The 16210-nt window shown below is 39.9% G+C and overlaps 1 protein-coding gene across 9 annotated transcripts in view; it reads left to right on the forward strand.

Annotated features, from left to right (window-relative positions):
* The window catches only part of MGA (MGA, MAX dimerization protein), a 61951-nt gene that overhangs the window by 26288 nt on the left and 19453 nt on the right, over positions 1 to 16210 (forward strand). For 5 of the 9 annotated variants that reach the window (XM_027706654.1, XM_027706660.1, XM_027706650.1 and 2 more), the window contains exons 8-17: positions 746 to 1389; positions 2033 to 2390; positions 3222 to 3445; positions 4222 to 4362; positions 4775 to 4850; positions 5754 to 6274; positions 7746 to 8043; positions 9717 to 10334; positions 10921 to 11220; positions 12638 to 14334. In XM_027706654.1, coding sequence (XP_027562455.1) covers positions 746 to 1389; positions 2033 to 2390; positions 3222 to 3445; positions 4222 to 4362; positions 4775 to 4850; positions 5754 to 6274; positions 7746 to 8043; positions 9717 to 10334; positions 10921 to 11220; positions 12638 to 14334 — 4877 coding nt within the window. The remainder of the gene's footprint in view (positions 1 to 745; positions 1390 to 2032; positions 2391 to 3221; positions 3446 to 4221; positions 4363 to 4774; positions 4851 to 5753; positions 6275 to 7745; positions 8044 to 9716; positions 10335 to 10920; positions 11221 to 12637; positions 14335 to 16210) is intronic. The other 4 variants (XM_027706665.1, XM_027706671.1, XM_027706691.1 and 1 more) reach the window with 4 other exon arrangements.

Here is a 16210-nt window from a genome sequence, read left to right on the forward strand (position 1 = left end):
CTGGCTGAGATGGAGCTCATTTCCCCATAGCAGCCCTCACACTGCTGTGCTCTGCATTGGTAGCTGGAAAGGTGTTGATAACACACCAGTGTTTTGGCTACTGCTGAGCAGTGCTGGCACAGCACCAAGGCTGCCTTCCAACATTCCCCCCCTCAGCAGTAGGCTGGTGGGTGGGCATGATCTTGGGAGGGGACATAGAACAGCTGACTCAAACTGATCAAAGGGATATTCCATACTGTATATCTACTCAACAATAAAAGCTTAAGAGAAAGGAGAAAGAGTGGGGGCATTTGTTATTTACGATGTTTGTCTTCTGGAGTAACTCATGCTTGTACTTAAGCCCTGTTTCCCAGGAAGTGCCTGGACATCACCTGCTGATGGAAGGGAGAGAATAAATCTTGTGTTTTCCTTTGCTTCCACACATGGCTTTGCTTTATTAAATTGCTTTTATCTTGACCCATGAGGTTTTTTGCAGCTTACTTTCAGTCCCTCACTCTGCTGAGAAGGGGAATGATGGAGTGGCTTGGTGGGCACCTGGAGTCCAGCCAAGGTCAACCCACAACAAATACACATGTGAGATTTCCACAAAAACAGTTGTTCAGGCTGCTGGTTGTGTTTCAGAGTGGGTTATATTTGTTGTACCTACATTTTTTAAGAGATGTATTTACCTATTCTATAGTGTTTAATTATTATAACATTTGTCAGTGTGTTTTTCCAGGGGTTAAAGTACTCTTTATTTATTTAGGTGGCAGTTCGGAAGGTTCATTGAAGAATCGCTCAGCGTTCTGTAGTGACAAGCTGGATGAGTATCTGGAAAATGAAGGGAAATTGATGGAAACAAGTATGGGGTTCTCTTCTAACACTCCCACTTCTCCTGTGGTGTATCAGCTTCCCACTAAGAGCACTAGCTATGTGCGAACACTCGACAGTGTTTTAAAGAAGCAGTCCACTGTAATTCCATCAACATCTTTCACATTCAAACCTGTTCCTCCATCATCTACCTCTAGGAAGACAAAGACTCAAACCAGACAGACATCTACAAACAGTAGAGTAAAGTCATCTTACAAGCCTATTCTGCCTTCACCTTTTCCTGCAAAGCAGAAACAGAACTCATCAGTGTCAGGGGAAAAGGCTTCTAAGTCTGCTAGCAGTTTGAGTAACCAGGCAGATGGTTTTGTGCTGCCAGCTGTGGATGAAAATACATTTCCAAAACAGATTAGTTTGCGTCAAACACCACAACATCAACAAGCAGCTCGTCCACCAGGTTTGTCTAAGTCTCAGGTGAAGTTAATGGACTTGGAAGACTGTGCTCTCTGGGATGGGAAACCACGTACCTATATTACGGAAGAGCGAGCAGACATCTCTTTGGCAACCCTGCTTACAGCTCAGGTAGATCTGTAATTGTTTTTTTCTGTACTGTTGCTTTATCTAATCTGCCCATTTACTGATGTTGCATAGACATGCAGAAGATAAGACTAAAACTGCTAAGGAGCATGACAGAGCATGAAGTTACTTTGTGGTGTAGTCTTTGCAGTGAAAGTTGAGGAGTGCTGACTTAGCAGTATGTGAAAATACTAATTGTGATAACAGCATGGTCATACAAATGATGAATAATTTGAGTTCTCTAAAATTTTCACCATTAAAAATTCTGTTAATACAATTGTTGTTGAGTGACTGCATTTGCTTGCTCTTTGTCACTTTTATTTTTTCAGTTGAGCTAACTGCAAGACAATTATGGTCATGTAACTTGATTGTCACATGATAACTTCTTTTGCTTTTTCCCCATCTTACTTATTACCAAGACAGTTTCGCTATTTCAGATTGACTCTCAGAAGACTTCAAATGCAAACACTCCTCTGTTTTTTGGGGTTTTTTAGGTATAGATGACAAATTTTTGTATGTAAACAATTTAGTCGGAAAGGTTATTCTAAATGAACTTTGAATAGCATTTTGCATATGCTTGATTTAATTTTACTAAAATATTCTTCTTACTAAAATCGGAGGTTTATATTTCTTTAAAACTTTTTTTTAGGCATCTCTTAAAAGCAAACCTATCCACAAAATAATAAGACGACGAGCACCTCCTTGCAATAATGATTTCTGTCGACTGGGTTGTGTATGTGCCAGTCTAGCGCTGGAGAAACGTCAGCCTACCCACTGCCGCAGGCCAGACTGTATGTTTGGTTGTACTTGCTTGAAGAGAAGAGTGTTGCTGGTGAAGGGAGGATCAAAACATAAGAAAATGATGAAAAAGGCTGTACGTGGAAATCTTGTGCTGTACGGAACACAAGGACAACAGCAAGAGGATGAAGATGTGGAAGAAGAGGGTGATGGGGAAGAAGAAGAGTTGAAGCAGAAAGATAAGAAGAAGAGAAAAAGAGTGGAATACAGTGAGTATTGGTGGGCAATATATATGTGCTTTTATATAACTGACTAGCAGGAAATAACACCTTTTCTCTTTTTTTTTTTAATTCTTGCTTACCTGGTCAGCATTTTGGGCACTATGTAGTTGTTTATTGCAATCAAATAGCTGGAGTTTCTTTTTGGTAATTTAAACTCTTGCTCAAATCTCTGAATATATCTAAAGACTATGGATATGAGATAATTACTGCTATCACTGTTGGCAATATTCAGTGTGATAATGCTGTTATCTTTCCCTGTTACTAGGTGAGTATCTAGAGCTGTATTTTCAGTTGCCATATATAGCTACATAGTTCATTGGCTTCAGAGAAAATACAATGATTTATGGTAGTTTCAGACCTGGCCTAAGGTATGCTCAGGAAACCAAATTGGTAGAAATTGTCTATGAATTTACATTTTCATTTTCTTGCTCGTATTACCTTTAGCAATAACTAAAAGTGAGCACAGTGTTTTCTGGTGTTCTACCAGAATAAATTAATTCTTCCAAAGAGCTATAGTATACAAGTCTAGGATTTTTTTGGTGTTTTGTAATTTTTCAGTACACAGCATCAGTGAAGGTCACTAATTTTCAGTGCCGTTGTGTATCTGCTATCACAGTACAAGTGAGCAATGGTTGGCATAGCATCATTTGATTATCATTTGCTATTTCTTGTAGACAAATCCCTGTCACTTTTGGCTATAATTTGAGGCAAGAAAAGCAACCAGTAGTATGTCTGGCAGTATGAACTAGTGATTGCTGCATGGCTAGATCTCAAGAAAGTTCGTTTGTAAGTTATGTTTGGTTTTATTCTTTTTTTCAGCTATCTGTGACTCGGAGCCAGAACAACCTGTTAGGAATTGTCCATTGTGGGTGAAGGTAGAAGGTGAAATAGATCCAGAGCCCATTTACGTCCCAACACCATCTGTTATTGAACCAGTTAAATCTACGATACTGCCCAACCCAGAAGTCTTGCTTTCTAGTAAGAACAGATCTTCCAGTGGAATAAAACCAGGCAGAGTGTATACTCCTAAACCCAATCCAGTGGTAAGAGAGGAAGAGATGCATGTTTTTCTTTGTATTGAAAATTAAAACAAAATACTGCCAAAAGCTTCTGTGCTAGGCAATTTTAGAGAAATTTGAGGTGAAAGCCTGATTGACTGCCCATAAGTATGTTGATAAGCAAGAATTAATTGATTGTATATAAATCTTTAACTATGTCCAATTCTGTTGAGAATTTACTGTAGCAATATGCAGATGGTGAAAGGTGATTATGATTCACTAACAGCCTCATTTAAAAATGCAGTAATATGTGGTAGTTTTGTCAAAATGACTGCTAGTCCTGTAATGTGTATATAAGTTATTAGCTATGTAATGTAGCCTATCTAAGTAATTAATTACTTGCAAAAAAAGTTGGGATACAGACACATAGTGTTCAGTGAAGTTCTGAGTATTTTTTCTGTTCTTGTGGTTTCACTGCCGATGTTGGAAGAATCTGTCTTTGCCTCTCCCCTCACCTTAGTATCTAACAAAAGCAACAACGGCAGTAGAGTTTAGTTATATCTGAAGGACAAAGATACCAGAGTTGCTGTATAATGTATACCAGATAATGTTACAAATACATGACATGATTTCTTTCCCCACTTAGAAGAATATCTGAATGGGTTTGAGTTTTTTGGGTTGTTGGTGGTAGACTGGACTATGTGATACTAAGAGGGCAGATTTAGGTTTAAATGCTAGACTTTTCTAGCAAAGCTGTTTTTTGGATCTCATGTGCATCTAGAATGGAGAGGTGTGGGGTTGTTTGTTTTGGGTTTTTTTAGATTCGAGAGGAGGACAAGGATCCTGTCTACGTGTACTTTGAAAGTTTGATGACTTGTGCAAGGGTGCGAGTATATGAATACAAAAGAGAGGAGAAAAAGCAGCAAAAACACAAAAGTGATTCACAGAGTTGTAGTGTAAAGGTAAGAAGTCACACTGTAACTAGCATGTATCATAAAACAGGCAAAAATATTGAAAATCTTGAAGTAATTATATCCCCAGAAACTCCTTCATGACACAAGGGCTGGACTTGCATTTGGTGGTGGTAGGACTGTGGAGTCTGGAGCCTAAATCATGTACTAGTGGTGGTAAACTTACCCTGTTAGTGTGACATACACTGTCTTATCTGAGGAGATTCCTGGCTGCCAAGTGCACTGTCATGTAAGGCTTAAATGTTCGTTGTTAAAAGAGCTGTTCTAAGACGAGAATTATAATGTTATCAAACACAGCATATGTTTTATGATTTGGGGTGAATTAGTTGATTTTGTGATGTGACTTTTAGTGTGAAAGTGAGATATCTAAGATGAATATTTTTCTTGCGTTTCCTTCCTCCAGCAGGAGCATGAACCAGAGCTTCAGTCTCCTGAGAAAGCAACCTGTGAGGTAGACAAAGACGCTAATAAACCAAGAGGTAAGAGCTGAGTCTTGAGTGTGATTCAACCTCTTTGTAAGTTACATGTTTTTGTGGGATTTTTAAGAAAAGTTGCAGCTATTGATAAAAAAGTCCATTTGCTGGGGGAGTTATTACACTTGTCAATAAAAATCTAATTATGTGCTTACAGTTTCCTGTTTTCTTAAGCAACTGTGTATGTGTGGATCACATGGAGATATGAGCTTTAAAATGAGACATATACTGGAGGCATTGTGTCATCCACTAATGAAATATAGCTACCTTTTTGAGCTGATTTTTTTTCACTGTTTAATGTATACAACAGCACACTCTACATTTAAGCATGGGAATGGAAAAATAATACAACTAGTTGAAATTGCTGGTGCATTGGTAGGTGAAATTCAAAATGGCCAGGACACAGGGCTCAACATCCTCACAGTTTTGCAACAAGGGACGTTTTATCTCTAATGACAACAAAAGGTCGTGCTTGTGTTTACACACCTTCTGCAAAAGACAGTTCTGCTAGCATCCTGTTTGCCCCTCGTGCTATTATAGGACAGTGGTTCTGACTCCAAGAGAAAAGTGCCATCTCTTGAATAACCAGTGATGCCCTCTACTGTATGTTGGTGGTGTTTGTATTGAAACAATCCAGCTTTGTTTAGCTTGTGATGCAATGGGATACAACCTGACGTGGTATGGCTGCAGGGAATGAACCATGAGAAATAGTTACATTAGTTTTGCTGTGAGTTTTTGCTTGCTTGTGGAGCTCTGCAAGGGGAGGTGATGCTTTGAACAGTTCTTTTACTTGTTGCCCTGCAGATGAGCTGAGGCAAGGGTGGAGGTGTGGGCAGAATGAAACTGTTTGACTATCCAGGTGATTAAAATATCATAGTATTGCAGAAACCTATTTCAATTCTTTCTCAGAGAAAAGCTGGTGTTCTTCCCGTAGTGAGGGGGACTCTTTCTCCACCTCCTATGTTCATCACACCACTCAAGGTGAACCAACCAAACTTATTGAGATTATCTCTGACTGCAACTTGGAGGAAGATCACAATAAGATCTTGACCATCTTATCACAGCATATCAACAGTAACGTGCCACAGTGCCTCAAAGTGGGTAGCTTCTTTATTGAATTGGCTTCGGAACACAAGGCCCAGGATGAGAACCACCCTCCTGTCTGCTCCTCCAGAGTGAAAATTTCAGTGCCGTCCTACCAGGACAAGGATGAGAAGCCTGAGATACCTGTCTTGGAGACTCCTGATAGCGCAGTGTCATCATGCAATAACTCAGAAAATGTAAAGGTCATGCGGGCAGACCCAATGGACAAACTACGGGAGAAGTTGCATTGGGGCAAAGGCTTGCCTTTTTATGCAGGGGTTTCTCCTGCAGGAAAACTGGTTGTCTACAAATGCAAAGCTAATATGAGCCCCTCAGGCTTGATTCAGGTGGGTCCCTCTGCCTTTACTGTGGACATTAGATGCAGTTTCATCCAGTATCCCAGAACTCTGTAAAGGGGAGAACACTCTTTTATTTATCTGCCTGGTCTTTTGCCTCTCCAGACAAGAATTCTTAGTATCTGGTGGCATTCTTCCCTCTCCATAAGCTTGTCCCTTAAGAAATCTGATTGGAATTCTGATGGTTTAGCTTGTCTTTTTGGCCGTTTGGGTCTTGCTGACCCAAGTACGGAATCTTTCTCAAGATTTTTTTGGTGCTTTGAAAACCCCCTGAAGATGCATTTGACAGATAATACTTTTAAATGAATGACTGTTAGAGTCCACAAGAAGAGCATTTTCTGAGGAAGTATACACTGGGACAAAACTTGAAAATGAAAATGTAAACATTAAATCGCTTTTTGCTACAACTTACTGTTAATCTTCACTAATAGCCTGCATCCTCTTTGTAGAATGTATGTTTGTCATCAAGAGAATTCATAATCCTAAATTCGAAGTGGATCTTTCCCTGCCGTTCTGTGTTGCTGACTTGGTGTTAAAAATTGGTGGTAGGAACTGTAGGGCTAGGTTGAAGATCTTTTTCTTCATAGGTATTTATGGTTGTAGTAAAATCACTTTCAGGGAAGGCATATGAATTAGAAAATGAGAGTAAAACATTTTCATGACGCTTTGCAGATACGGCACTCTCAGAAAGAAAAGCGAGCAGAGAGAGAAAATTGAGGAGGAGATTTCTTATCTTTTATAAAAGTTGATCAACAGAAAGAGTCTAGACCTTATTTAGTAGTGTGTTCAATATATTTGGCTTTTAGAAGGTATTATCGAAGAACCTGGAAGTAAAATGCAACACTACCAAAACTTCCTGTTGTCCAGTACACATAAAACCTGACATTCAGAAAGATGTTCTGCTTTTCTCCCGTGCAGTCAGCTACCACTACAACTTTGAAGTTGGTCAACTCATCATACTTAAATTACAGTATCAAATAACAGTACGGATAAGAAAAAAGCTGATAAAGCTTTTACAAGCTCTTCAGAGTTTTGTCTCAATGTATATATCATCAGTATTCTTCTTTTGTGATGGTAGGACTTAATTAGGTTTGAGAATTTTATCCAAAATTGTCCTTGAATTTGGGAACCCATTTTTAGTCAGGACTATATCATAAGTAAGGGACAGGAAAAACAGATGCTACCTTCGCTCTTATCTAATTTCAGTGATTTCACATGTTCCTTGGACTCTGTGGGTTTATGCGAGAGTCTGAGCAGCATTTAAAATCTGTAAATCTGTATTACAAAGATATAACAAGAGTTGTTTGAAGTTTTCCCGGACAATAAGGAAATGAGGAATTCCCATTCTGAATTGCAGTGGTTTTTTGAAAAGACATTTAGAAGTCCCATGGAGTGAAACGCCTCTCCAGAAGTGGTGAATTAGCGTTCTTTTCACAAAATTTCCCTTTTCCACTTTTTTCAGGTTAATGATAAAAGGTATCCTCAGGCCAAACTGCTTTTGGGACAGATGGGGGCATTGCATCCTGCCAATCGGCTAGCAGCTTATATCACAGGCAGGCTGCAGCCCACAGTACTTCATATCGCAGCCCTCAGTACTGTGATCTCCAAGGTAGCATCCAGTGCTAAAACACCTGCTTCTGGGACACCATCAGTCCAGGGCCCCACAACATCAACTCCTAAAACTACATCTTCCACCAGCACTACTTCAACCCCCACTGTGACGACTCTGAAAACCCATGTCCCAGCACAGAGACAGATAGGTAGGTTGGAACTTATTACTGTTTTAAATTGCGTGAAGCTGAAGTACCGAGTGTACAGCATTAATGTTGATTTCTATGCAACAGTGCATGCTGCCTGTGGCTGCATTGCCTACCTAAACTGCCTCTGCAATAAATAACCTCTTTAAAGCAGAAAGTTTGATTTTTGACTTCAGAGTAAGATTACAGATGTTGACTATTAGTTGTTTTATTATTGCTACTAGAGCATATTTTCAAGAGACAAAAAAGAGTGGATGGAGACATGCTAAATGTTAACTTGGATTTTTGTTTGGGGAGTTTTGTTACTATCATTTTTATTTGTGTTTCATCAAACACACACAATACTTTAAAATAAGTAAAGTATCGCTCTAATATGTGGTTCTTCGCTGTTAGATTTTCTGCTGATGTTGCATTCATAATTCTCGTGAGCACCAAAGATATGTGAAGCAGCAGTGAAAGACAAGATGGTCCAAATCTGGATTAGCGAAACAAGTGTGCAGCCAATAACCACGCCAGCCTCTAATCTCATTGGATTTCACAAGCTAAACAGGGTTGGATTTAGTCAGCACCTTGAGTTTGGGAGGAAAAAAAAAAAGAGCATTGGAAGATGCATGATGTGCTTGTATCTGAGCTGATACTGAAATGGTTACCCCAGGATTGCAAGAGAGGAAGTTGCCCAACTTTCTCAAAAAAATTTAGTGCCTGTCTACATATTCCCACACTTTAAATGAAGATCTGAAGAAGGTTTGCAAGAGAAAAGGATGTTACCTGTGTCCTGGCAAAACTGCAATTTCTAATTGATTATTTTGTTTCTTTCTGCCTAAATTTTCATTGCATCAATGGTTGTGTTGTTTTTCTTGTCCTATAATAAAACTTGTTGTTTTCTGTATTTATGCAATATGAAAGAGCTGACTACATTTCATTGATGGGTGAAGTCATTGCTGCATATATGATTTAAGTGTTTTGGCATAGTCAGGGTTAAAAATGCTATATGCATAAATAACTACAATATTTAAGTTGGGCTTGCTGCATAATCTATGTGCTGTTGTAGTCATCTGTAGACATCTAGTGATGTAGATGCAGTGGTCTGCTCCCTTGGAGAGCAAGGGATGAGATAAAGGATCTTCCCACCATTGATTACTTTCCACTAGTTAGATGTATTCCATCAAGTCCTCAGTTGCATGAATGTCACTGCAATTAGAAGGGAACATGGCAAACTCTATCACCCTCCTGTGCCCTTCCCCCATGCCTGTGTAAGATGAATACAGTAAAAGGGGGATGAAAATCAAGAAGCAGTAAAGAGGAAGATCACACAAGCTGTTACAGGAAGAATTTGAGGTTTAGAAAACATTTCAAGGTCATTATTTCACTTAGGTGTTTGTTTTCCTTTACTGTAGTTAGAATTGTCCATAGTTTCACAATGAAGAACAACCCTTCAAGACCTGATTCTTTTGCATGTCCAGGAAGAAATGCAGTAAAAAGCTGCAGAAGTGGAATAAGGCAGACGTATTTCCAACATGTAAGGCATATTCAGGACTGCCATAATGGTTTCAGTTTAATTACAAGGTACAAAGAAAATGGAGGCTCAAATTCATGCCAAAATTACAATTGTAGCACCTCGTGAAAGTCAAAGAGGAACTCTATTAAAATTTTGACCTGCAAGTTTTTATTTGCAGCTCCCCGACCCTCCCCTGGTGGTGTGTTTGCCCAGTTTGTGATAAACAAAGCTGGAACTCTACAGCAGAAGATTCCTGGAGCGAGCACACGCCAGCCTGCGTCAAGGCCACAGTTGCTCAGTATCAAGCCTACACCGATCACGGTTGTTGCTCCTGTTGTTCCTTCAACACCATCTCCAGCTCAATGCATAGTCTCTCCTGGGGTCACTACAGCCACCACCACTTCTCCAGTTACTGTGGAAAGTACCAGTGTAGCAGCATCTACTGTGACCACTCCTAGCCAGACAAAAGCTAGTGAACCTGCCTGCTCTCCTGCAATTACAGTCACAGCTGCTCCTGCAACACCTGGAATCAACACCTGTACTACTCCCTCATCCACCACTTCTACTGCTACTGTAAACATAACAAAAACAACAGGGATTGTTGCAGCAGTAGCAACTACGTCATTCCCTAAGACTGTAGTGACACCACCAACTATTACTTGTCCTGTTGTCACAACATCCACTTCTACAGTTGTACTAACAACAGCTGCAGCAGCTACACTAACTTCCTCTGCTGTCTCTGTTCCAATGATACTGTCAGGAGTTAATTCAAGTCCTCCACAGAATCCAAAAAGAGGTAATGCCTAGGTGCTTTGGGTTATTACTGCAAACACTTCGTTTTTTAGTTCTGCCTGTTTCATAGCTATAATACAGTCTGCAACTGGACTAAACTTAAATATGGATTCACTTGTCTCGCCCCTCTTTCCAAAATAGGATAAGAAATATAATCTCTTATATTGTTTTTTTTGTATTCCAGCCTGAGCTGGTAGAGAAGGGAAAAAAATGTAAGTATCTGATCAGTGACTGGTATGAAGTGAGCTGAAAGCCTCACATTCATTGCTTGGCCCATAGAAATGTATAGGACAGTTATGACTGCTAGAAATTCATGGTTGGCATTGAGTCCAAGACGTAGGTATGGAATTACTCTCCTATGTCATGACTGAGAAATGTTAGTGGAACTACATGGGAAAAAAAAAACCTGGTCTGACCTGGTTGGTTCTATGCATTCTGTGAATAAAAAGGAAAAAAAAAAATGCTTTCAAACAAATTTAAAAGAGATCCAGTTGTTTCTAAAATATTAGTGCATGTATTTATTAAGAGTAATGCTGATTTGTGGGCTGCTCTCTTGAACTGATTTTTGTACAACTTTTTAACTGTTTCAGAAGATGCTACTCCACAAGCTGCAAGTAAGACTCCCCCAAAGATAGCTCCTGGAACAGACAAACGTGTCGGACCTCGATTGTTGCTGATCCCAGTGCATCAGACACCTTCTGCTTTGCGACCGCTAAACAACACACAGCTTGCACAGAGGCAGAGAATGGTCCTTCAGCCTCTCAGGAGCCCTGGTGCTGTAAACCTGTTCAGACACCCTAATGGGCAGATCATTCAGCTTGTTCCCCTGCAGCAGGTTCGAACTGCAGGTGCCCAGCCCAGCGTGCAGCCAGTGATGCTCCGCAATCCAGGTACAAAGTCCAGTGTTTCTTTCTTGACTGACTGGTGTGTTACTCAAAAATGTAGTAAATGACTCTGTGATGCTCCTTTCCCCTGCTGGAAGTAATTCAATAGAGTTTAATTTGGTTCTGCCTGAGTAGTTGAAGAACGTAGTGTAATTATTCAGATGCAATACAACTTAAATACCATGTGTCTAAAATATAGGAAGTGCAGTTAATAGCTAAGTCACCAACATTTAGGAGTTGTGTGCAGCAAGTAAAAGGGTCTGTGTGTGTGTGTGGCAATGGAGTCATGTCCATTGTACTGTCACAACTTAAAAGAAACTCTGTTGATCTGATGATTCAAAAATAATTCTTGTTGGAGATTCTCTTAAAAAGAATGAGCTGTTACCCATGTTTCACTGAATGTGCTGCTTTGCTTTTGTTAGGTTTCCAGGTTTGTTAGTGTGTTTACAGAAGATACTCAGATTAAATGTTAAACTACAGTACAAAATTGCCAGGGTTTTTTCCTCCTTAAGAGTGTGAGAAAAAAAGTAAGTGTGATTTTCAGCTGTTTCTCTGGTACACAGTTGAAGGCAGGGTTGGAGGAGTTAGAAATTGCAGGTATCTGAAAGAAAATAGGTAGAATGCCCATTGGGCATGCTGTTGTACGTATTTGTAAGTTATAAACAAAATGTACTTTAAATGCATGTTTACTTTACTGTAGGACTTTTTCTTCTGTTCTACCTTTATTAAAAAGCATCTTGAGGAGAGGGAGATAAAGTGGTGTGGAAGGGAGAAGTGAGAGCAAGCACAGCAGATAAAACTGTGGGGAGAAGAGAAAATAATGCCGTGCCTTAGTTGAGGTTTGAGCATGAGATGTAGCAAAGAATCAGTCAACAAGTTGATTTAATTCCTTTCTGTTTTGGGGCTTTTGCTGAAACTACTTGCCCATGGTAGTACGTTTTATGGAGTATTGAAATGCTGCAGAAGAGTTCATTGAGGTGAAAAAGATTGTGGTTTAATTGTGTAATTTTGACACAATTTTTTCCGTGTGGAAGTCTTTTTCTTGAGGGTGGGGGCGAAGATTTTAATTTAAATACTTTTTTTTTTAACAAAATCCCAATTTCCCTGTTTTGCAATAAATGGGAAAGTAAAATGCAGAGGACTTTCAATGCAGTGCCTTTTCTGATTAAAAAGCTTAATGATAAAACTTACCAGCAAGACTGTTAGTTTTAGAGTGGCCACCTCATGTGTTTTATTGGGGTGCTCCTTAAAAAAATTGAAGTTTATATGTCTCTGCAGGACCAGCTCTTTCACTGAGAACTTGTCCTGATTACACCGTGATCCTTGAGAGTGCTGTCTGCTTCTAGTACAGCATCAAATACTAAAACTGAAAGAAAAAAGTTCATTTGAGAAAGTATGAGTTGATGTTTTGTTTCCCTTACAGGATCTGTGGTAGGAATCCGGTTGCCTGCACCTTCTAAGCCTCCTGAGTCACCTGTGTCTCCCGCTTCCTCTGTGTCTTCCACTTCTCATGCCACAAATTCAGCTGTACAAACTGCAGTACCCAAGTTATCCCCTCCATCTAACCCAGCCACTCAGACATCTTCTCTTCTTCCTTCGGTAACAAGTTTTGTGTCGCAGTCAGGCACTCTGACTCTGAGGATCTCTTCCTCTGCTGTTAGCAACATCACAAATCAAACAGCCTCTGAGTCTAATGTAACCTGCAGCGCGGGTGGTCTGCCGGCTACCACCACTAATTTCATACCTTTACAGTCTGGTAGTTTTGCTTTACTTCAACTCCCAGGACAGAAGACTGTGCCAAACTCCGTTCTTCACCATTTTGCGTCTCTTCAGATGAAGAAGGAATACAGGAAAATATGCAAGAAGGAGGACTCAGGTGCTGCTCAGCAGAAGGAGAATGGGAAGGCTCCATGCTCAGATGACATTGAAGTTACAGAGTCTGAGGTCACAGTTTCAGATGGGAAACAAGAAGAAAATGAGTTGTCGATTAACCAGTTAAATACTGCTGAAGAGTCAGCATCTGGCACAATCACACCTAGTGGTGATAGAAATTCCACTGCATTAGAGATGGCAGAGAACTCAAAGGTGCTAGAGAGTTCTTGTGGTGATAGCTTTTCTTCTCAGCATGATGTTTCTGCAGATGTTGTATCATCTGACCATTCGTACATCAGTGAGAAGCCAAATGATGAAGAAGAAAAAGGGCCTTCTGAGGAGAAAGAGGATTCTATCAGTTCTGAAACTGCAGTGGAGGCTGTTTCAGCTAATTCTGAAACTGTTTGTGGGTCATCAGATCAGATTTCAGTTGCTCCTCTGGATAATGCACATCCACAGAGTCTTGGAAATTGGGAGACCACCCTGTTAAAGAACCATGGGAATGAACAAGTAAATGCTGAACAGGAAGAGAAACCAGTAAAAGAGCAGGAAGAAGATGCACAGACACAGGTGAAGGAGGACAAGAAAGCAAGTTCTGGGCAGTCACAGAGTCAATCAGAGCAAGATACACAGCTGGAGAACGACGACAAACAAAGAGGGACTGAACTGCCCCAGAACAAACAAGAATGTCGGGATGAAGCTGCACAGCCAGGTATGGAAAGGAAGGAGTACGAGGGCTCTGCAAAAGCAGAAAGCATAGGAGAGAAAATAGGAAGTAAATCTGAAATCAGTTCTGCAAAAGAGCAAGATAACGCTTCAGGAGGAGAACATACAGTCAATACTGAGGAAGGCAAAGAAAACCTAGCTAGGCAGGAATGCAGTAACAACAAAGAACAAAATGCTTTTGATTCTCCAGAAGAAATAAAACCAGGTCATGATATTGTAACACATGTCAACAGTTCTTGGAGCAAAATATCTAGCATTGTACCCCCTTTAGAAAATAGAAACGAGGTGGGTAACAGAGCTGATACATCAGAGGAAAGTGACTTCATGACACCACCAGAACAGACGGCACACAGAAAGTGTTACATGCCCACTATTGATATAACTGCTGATGATATGGAAGAGGATGAAGAGGAAGATGAGGAGGAAGAAGAAGAGGATGAAAAAACTGATGATTCTGCTGATGAGATGCTGGATGGTGCTTCTGACTTCCCAAGTGAAGAGGAAATAGATGTTGAAAAAGTGGTAAGCATTTAACTATTTATGAAGGGATTTTTTTTAAATTGACCAACTAACATGTCATAACCCATGGATTTGAAAGGGTATGATGTTTGTGTTTTGGACTTCAGTTTCTTTAGAAAGTCTAAATCGGGGTTCCAAGTGGGAATGTCTTTTATTTCTTCTTAGTTGCATGCTTTTTCATAGGTGGCAGTGTAGTGGCCTTTTAGAAATTGTCCATTTTTCAGATAACAGGAGTTATATTGAATAATCTGTAATAGAACTGTTGCAGGTTGTCTTCCTCCAGTATTTACTCAAGTAACTTGGTTCCTTGTAATATGACTTATGATCCAAAAATGTAGCAGGTAGTCTAGTATTTCTGTTATTTTAACCTGCTTCCTTCTACTTAGTTTTTGTAGCCTTAGTTAACATTTATTTCTGGAAGGAATGTTTGAATCCCTCCTTAAATTCTTTTTGAAATTTAGTAATACATTTAAATAGTTTATGAAAGCTGTCATTCCCTATGTGATAGAAAACAAATTACTCCAAAAGTCAGAGAATAAGGGTAAAGCTTTGTGGTTAGTGTAGTTAGGATACATTTACGTTTTAATGCTCATAGAATTTCCATCAGATTTAACCAAAAAAATTAAAATAAAGCAATCCAATGGTAACTCCTTAATACGTTTTTTTATATATCACTGTGTGATTTAAAACAGTGCATTGTTACTTAAAATTTATAAAGTTGTGGTTTTGTAAGTCAGTCAAATGGACATAAGAAATGAGATAGCCTTTTTTGGGGATGAGATACAAATGGAGAGAGAAAGGTTAAACTGTAAGAGAATTGAAGAACAGAAAAAGAGGACAGATTATGTTAGTTTCTTTAGGAATTTGAAAGTATAGAATTCTTTTAGCCCTTTTGTGTTAATGTAGTCCTCTTGCAGTTGAAAATCTAATTAGAGTTCTTTGTCTTCTAACCACACAGCTGGTACAAACAGGTCCAGAAGATTTCCTAAAACACCTGGGCAATAACTTGGTACGGGTACTACGAGAGCCAGCTGGGAAAGGTGCCCTCCTCCCTTGATCTGTTACTCTTGAGTGAAATGGCAATTGGTGGCCATCTTGGCCACAGGAACCATGAAACAATCAAGTTTAAAATCTTTCATGACAGGAGGAAAAGTGCCAGCAAAACTTCAACCCTGGATATGAGGAGAGCAGACTTCAGGCTGCTCAGGCAACAAGTTAGTAAGGTCCCCAAGGAAAATGCTGTTGAAGGTGCTGGGATTCATCAGTGCTGGTCACTTTTTAAGTACCACCTCCTAAGAGCACAGGATCAGGCAATTCCAAAATCTGAAGTCAGGGAGGCAATGCAGAAGTTCAGCTTGGTTAAGCAGGGATCTTCTGGAGCTAAGGTGAAAAAAGAAAGTGTGTGGCTAGGGGAGGCAAGGTCAGGTGACATGGGAAGACTACAATGGTGTTGCTCACCACTGCAGGGAGAAAATCTTTGCAGCCAAAGATCAATTGGAGTGGAAGCTGGGCAGCACCATGGGGCACAATAAAATGAGTTTTTAAAATATGTTAATGGCAGAAGGCAGATCATAAATAACATTGGCCTGTTACAGGATGAGGATGGTCACCTCACAAACAGGGATATAGACAAGGTAGAGGTGTTTGATGTTTTCTTTGCCTCTGTCTACAACACTGATGATGAGCCCTAGAACCCTGAGCTGGGGGACCATGGCTGCAAGAATGTTATACTCCCTGCCAACCTTGAACTTGTGCAGGATTTGCTTCTCTAGCTGGATCCCTATAAGTCTATGGGGTCTGATGGGATTCATTTGAGGGTACTCAGAGAGCTGGCTGATGTCATCACAAGACCTCTTTCAATGATTTTTTGAATGGTCTT

The sequence above is a fragment of the Neopelma chrysocephalum genome, unplaced genomic scaffold, assembly GCF_003984885.1.
Source record: "Neopelma chrysocephalum unplaced genomic scaffold, ASM398488v2 Primary Assembly neopelma1_24, whole genome shotgun sequence".
Classification (NCBI taxonomy): domain Eukaryota; kingdom Metazoa; phylum Chordata; class Aves; order Passeriformes; family Pipridae; genus Neopelma; species Neopelma chrysocephalum.